General features: G+C 56.2%; 2 protein-coding genes across 2 annotated transcripts in view; one reads left to right on the forward strand and one right to left on the reverse strand.

Annotated features, from left to right (window-relative positions):
- Positions 1 to 970, forward strand: part of GLI1 (GLI family zinc finger 1) — a 14,198-nt gene extending 13,228 nt beyond the window's left edge. Inside the window, 1 exon segment of the mRNA XM_021713806.1 lies at positions 1 to 970. This exon segment is cut by the window's left edge and continues 133 nt beyond it. Within this exon segment, the coding sequence (XP_021569481.1) occupies positions 1 to 773 (773 nt within the window). The 3' untranslated portion in view covers positions 774 to 970.
- Positions 971 to 981: 11 nt separating this feature from the next.
- The window catches only part of ARHGAP9 (Rho GTPase activating protein 9), an 8,599-nt gene continuing 4,293 nt past the window's right edge, over positions 982 to 5,287 (reverse strand). The window contains exons 9-16 of the mRNA XM_008060852.2: positions 5,075 to 5,216; positions 4,854 to 4,961; positions 4,125 to 4,223; positions 3,887 to 3,964; positions 3,705 to 3,758; positions 3,329 to 3,463; positions 2,007 to 2,112; positions 982 to 1,383 (exon numbers count right to left, since the gene is read on the reverse strand). Of these exons, the coding sequence (XP_008059043.1) occupies positions 1,212 to 1,383; positions 2,007 to 2,112; positions 3,329 to 3,463; positions 3,705 to 3,758; positions 3,887 to 3,964; positions 4,125 to 4,223; positions 4,854 to 4,961; positions 5,075 to 5,216 (894 nt within the window). The 3' untranslated portion in view covers positions 982 to 1,211. The remainder of the gene's footprint in view (positions 1,384 to 2,006; positions 2,113 to 3,328; positions 3,464 to 3,704; positions 3,759 to 3,886; positions 3,965 to 4,124; positions 4,224 to 4,853; positions 4,962 to 5,074; positions 5,217 to 5,287) is intronic.

Below are 5,287 nucleotides of genomic sequence, written 5' to 3' on the forward strand. Positions count from 1 at the left end.
ACTACCCCCAGCCCCCTCCGCCCCAATATCCCCAGTCAGGCCCCTATACCCAACCGTCCCCTGATTATCTTCCCCCAGAACCCAGGCCTGGCCTGGACTTCAACCCCCCCACCCATTCCACAGGGCAGCTCAAGGCTCAGCTTGTATGTAACTACGTCCAGTCCCAACAGGAGCTGCTGTGGGAGGGTGGAGGCCGAGGAGACACCCCAGTCCAGGAACCTCCCTACCAGAGTCCCAAGTTTCTGGGGGGTTCCCAGGTTAGCCCAAACCCTGCTAAGGCCCCAGTGACCACATACGGACCTGGCTTTGTGCCCAACTTGCCCCATCACAAGTCAGGCTCCTATCCCACCCCTTCACCGTGCCATGACAATTTTGTGGCAGGGGCCAGCAGGGCTCCCCACAGGGCAGCAGCACCACCCCGACTTCTGCCCCCATTGCCCACTTGCTATGGGCCCCTCAAGGTGGGGAGCACCAACCCCAGCTGCGGGCATCCGGAGGTGGGCAGGCTGGGAGGGGGCCCTGCCCTGTACCCTCCTCCCGAGGGGCAGGTGTGTAACCCTTTGGACTCTCTTGATCTTGACAACACTCAGCTGGACTTTGTGGCTATTCTGGATGAGGCCCAGGGGCTGAGCCCTCCCCCTTCCCGTGAACAGGGGGACAGCTCTGAACACACCCCGCCCCCCTCTGGGCCCCCTAACATGGCCGTGGGCAACATGAGTGTCTTACTGAGGTCCTTGCCTGGGGAGACACAATTCCTCAACTCCAGTGTCTGAAGAGTGAGGACTCCACCGTGATAGACCTGCATTCCCAAGGAGGTTTCCATCCTCCCAGAGAATTCGGGAGAAGCGGCAGCCCCTGAACAAGGTGCCCCAGGGGCGGGAGGTGCGGGCTGGCGGCTGTATATAGTCTGTATATGTTTGGGGAGGAATTTGATAATGACACTGTTTCCTGATAATAAAGGAACTGCATCGAGAATGCTGCTTTCTTGGTGGTGCTGTGTTAGGGAGGCGTGACAACAGGGACCCCAGGGTTAATCCACTCACTTTCCTCCTTAGAAAAGCTCCTCACCTTCCTAGCCCCTCAGGTCGGACTCACGAAGATGGAGACCGTCACTTGGGAGACAGGATTTAAAGGGATGTCCTCCAAACAGAACACTCCCCACCACCACTAGAGATCGCCGGACATGGGTTTCCTCTTCCCTCCTTGCTGGGTCAGGGGAAGAGACTAGTGAAGTCGGTGAGCATCAGCTGGACGAGCTGCCCTGGGTAGAGGGCATGGGCTGCTGGGTCAGATGTCTCCTGCTCTGGTCGAAACAGCGTGGGTCCAAACACGATTCCCAGGTTGTGTGGGGTCATGCGGTTCTGATCTGAGTGTGCTATCACTCTGTGGGTGAAGGAAGGCCAACGAAGGCGCTATCAGGCGGCAGCTTGCCACTTCCCAGCAAACCCTTCCCAAGTCCGAGCAGGGCAGAGTTCACTGTGGGATCCCACCATGTGATGACTGAAAGAAACCCCGAAGAGAGCCTCCAGGGAAAAGAAAATGAGAGGCGGCCATGAAGGAACCTCACAATACAACCCGAAGGCACGACTGCCGCTTCCAGCTTCAGGGCCTGCGCCAGAGTCCTATCTGCTCAGTTTGGGAGGCTTTAATTCAAACGGCTTTCCCTTCTCAGAAGTCCAGGCCATGCTCAGCTGCCCAGGCCCAGCTCAGCCAAACAATCCCTCACCACCGCCCCAGTGGGAGACAGAGACAGACGGAAAGGAAAGGAAAGATTTCCCTCATTTCCCTCACACATCCTGCATGTGGTGCTGCTGCTACCCAAAGGCATTGGCCCTGGTCACACAGAGGCTGCCTGTCTCCTCAATCTGCCCTCCAAACTCAGTGCTTCCCTATCATCACTCTACCTAAACAGACCCTATCATCACTCTACCTAAACAGAGTCCTTGTGGTGTGGCCCCCTCACACGGCTTGCCCCAGCATGAACAGAGATGCTCAGTCTTCCTGACCTGCATAAATGCTCCAGGAGGTATTGTAGAGTATCATGGTTGGGCTTCGGCATCGAGTCTATTAATTCTTGTATCTGAGAGAGGCGCTGCTCGGATTCAGAGATTGCTAGAGAGAGAATGGCGGGAAGGGTATGGAGTGAGGCTAGGGAAGGTGTGAAGACAGAGGGGAGGGGTGAATTCACCACTCTTTCCCAAGCTCATGGAAGACATCATTAGTAGCGAAAGCTTATTTATTTATTTTGAATTGTGGTCTCACTCTGTCATCCAGGGTGGAATGCAGTGGCCTGATCACAGCTCACTGCAGCCCCGACCTCCTGGGTTCAGGCAATCCTTCCGCCTCAGCTTCCCAAGTAGCTGAGACTCCAGGTGCACGCTACCACAGTCAGCTAATTTTTATTTTTTTTGAGGTGGAGTCTCACTCTGTCGCCCAGACTGGAGTGCAGTGGCGCTGCCCCAGCGTCGACCTGCTGGGCTGCAGTGATCTGTACACTCCAGCCTTCCAAGTAGCCGGAATTATAGGTGCACACCACCACGCCCAGCTGCATATTTATTTATTTTAGAGGCGAAGTTTCGCCAAGTTGCCTGGGCTGGTCTTGAACCCATGGGCTCAGGTAATCCATTTGTCCCAGCCTCCCAAAGTGCTGGGATGACAGGCTGAGCCACCAAGCCTGGCCTAATTTTTTTTATTATTGGTAGAGACAATGTCTCCCTTTGTTCTTGAGCTCCTGGGCTCAAGTGATCCTCCCACCTCAGCCTCCCAAAGTGTTAGGGTTACAAGCATTAGCCATCGTTCTGGGCCTGGCTACACGTGCTCTTTCACACAGGTCAACTGCAGTCTCAGAATTCTTTTTTTGTTTGTTTGTTTTGAGTTGGAGTCTTACTGTCACCCAGACTGGAGTGCAGTGGCACACTTCCGGCCACCGCAGCCTCAACCTGCTGGGCTTCTGCGATCTTTCTTCCTCAGCCTTCCAAGTAGCTGGAACTATAGGCATGCGCTACCATACTTGGCTAATTTTTGATTTATTGTAGAGATGAGGTCTTGCCAAGTTGCCCGGGTGGTTCTCCAACCCATGGGTTCAGGCAATCCACTCACCTCGGCCTCCCAAAGTGCTGGGATTACAGACTGAGCCACCAAGCCCAGCCCAGAATTCTTTTCAATTCAGCTCTTTAAATATTCACAAGAAAAAACTGGAGTTGGCACCTGATTGGAAAGTTACTTTTTATCTCTGTGGTCAAGACGGGAGAGAACAGTGTAAGGGAACCTCTATTCTGTTCTTCACCACCATAGCAAGGGTGCTGTCCAAAGCTCCTAAAATTCTTACCAAGGGCAGCCCGGAAATGGGGCAGCAGCAGGGGAGGTACCAGAGGCTGGGGTAGCTCCCGGAAAAAAAGCTTCAGGGCTCCAGTGACCACATGAATGTCATCCCACTCGGCATTGTCCAAATCTAACCGGCCTTCTGGAAGGAGAAGAAGGTACGCGTGGGGGGTGGGGGGCTCACAAAGGCCCGGAGAGACCCAGAGACTGAGAAAGTAGTCCCATCAAGACAGGCCACAGGAATGCCTAGAGGGTCCACGGTAGGACAAGACTGAAAGGTGGGTGGGAACCACCCTCTCAGGAGCGGGACATAAGGGACTCCATGGGGAGCAAGGAGGGGATGGGGAAGTTTCAGGGCTATGAGGGGGCTTCCATGTAAGTACCTTGTCCTGGCTGTTCTGGGAACACATACCTCCCGTCGGAGGTGACCGCCCGCTCTGTAACATGTATGAGGAGAGATCAGGAGCCAAGACCTGCAGTTCCAGCCACATGGCCTCCCTGTTCTGCCAGCACCTTCCCTCAGAGCCCTCACTCAGCACCACCACCTGCCCACAAGCCTTCTTACCTCTGTCCACCAGAAAGCGAAGCTTCTGGACCACTGCCAAGTTCCCGCTCACCCGGTAAATGCCATCCACATCTAGACCTAGATGAGGCAGAGAGCAGGTGAGTACTGGTGCCCTAAAGTGTGTATGGCGAGGGATCTGAGACAGGAGAAAAAAGGCAGTAGGAAGACTCAGATGGGGGAAGAATATTCTAGGCCTTGGCCTGTTGCAAGGGGATTCTGGGGTCTCTGGGAAAATGACCTCTTTTATCCACAGCAGCGATGCAGAGTCGCACAAAGCTGGGCACCGTGTTCCCTTCCCGCTGGCACAGGGATTCCAACTGGCAGCCGAACACCTGGTCTGGGGAGACACAGTGAGGCAGGAAGCCCATGCCGGTGTCACTCATGTATGCTCCTCTCAGCACAGGTCTTCATTCTCAAATGGGGCTGGCCTGCCCAGCTGCCTGTGCCAGACTGGCCAGGGAGGTACATCTCCTCCCGCAATCTCCCAAGGAGGTAGCCTCCCCCCCACTCCTCCCCCCAAACAATCTGAAGAGGTGAGAAAAACAGTGGTCACAGAAGGTTGCTATCTAACTCTGGGAAGCTCTCTACTCAGCCTTGCAGGAGATTTCTCATTCATGAAATGGGCTGATGCAGGCTGGGCGCGGTGGCTTAACCCTGTAATCCCAGCACTTTGGGAGGCCGAGGCCAGAGGATTGCCTGAGCCCAGGGGTTTGGGATCAGCCCGGGCAACTTGGTGAGACCTCGTCTCTCCAATAAATCAAAAAATTAGCTGGGTGTGCTGGCATGCGCCTGAGTCCAGCAGGTGGAGGCTGCGGTGGCCGTGAGCGTGCCACTGCACCCCAGCCTGGGCGACAGAGTGAGACTCCAACTCAAAAAAAATAAGATAAAATAAAAAGAAACGGGCTAATGCAAAAACACTAAAGCGGGCACGAAGGAGCAGGGCCCCAGCTGGCCCAGCACCCCTCACCTCGGAGCAGACCCCGCTCCTGTAGGCTTTGCAAGGGCGGTCTCTTTGCGATAAGCCGCTTTAGCTTGTTGCGCACGCGGTTCTGCTCAGCGCCTTCCACAACCCGACCTGCAGGCGGCAGATAGAGCCAGACCGTGAGAGCAGCCGCCGAGCGGAGGCGGGGAGTAAGGGGATAGGGAAGGGGTCGCCGCGTCCCAGGCCCGCCCCCGCCCATCCCTTACTGGAGCTCCGGCGACCGCTAAAGCGCAGCAGCGGCTTGAGCACCGGCTCGGACTCTTCGTCCTCGTCCTCCCCGGCGCTCAGCTCCCCCAGCTCCGCCGGTCCGGAGCCCGACAGGCGCAGCTCTAGGGGGTTCTCCCTATCCTAGACGCGGGGACCGGGGACGGGGGGGATGGGCCGCGTGGGAGGTTGGAGGAGAGGAGAGAAATCTGCCG

Source organism: Carlito syrichta, unplaced genomic scaffold (assembly GCF_000164805.1).
Source record: "Carlito syrichta isolate Samal-C Ts95f unplaced genomic scaffold, Tarsius_syrichta-2.0.1 Scaffold304744, whole genome shotgun sequence".
Taxonomy (NCBI): domain Eukaryota; kingdom Metazoa; phylum Chordata; class Mammalia; order Primates; family Tarsiidae; genus Carlito; species Carlito syrichta.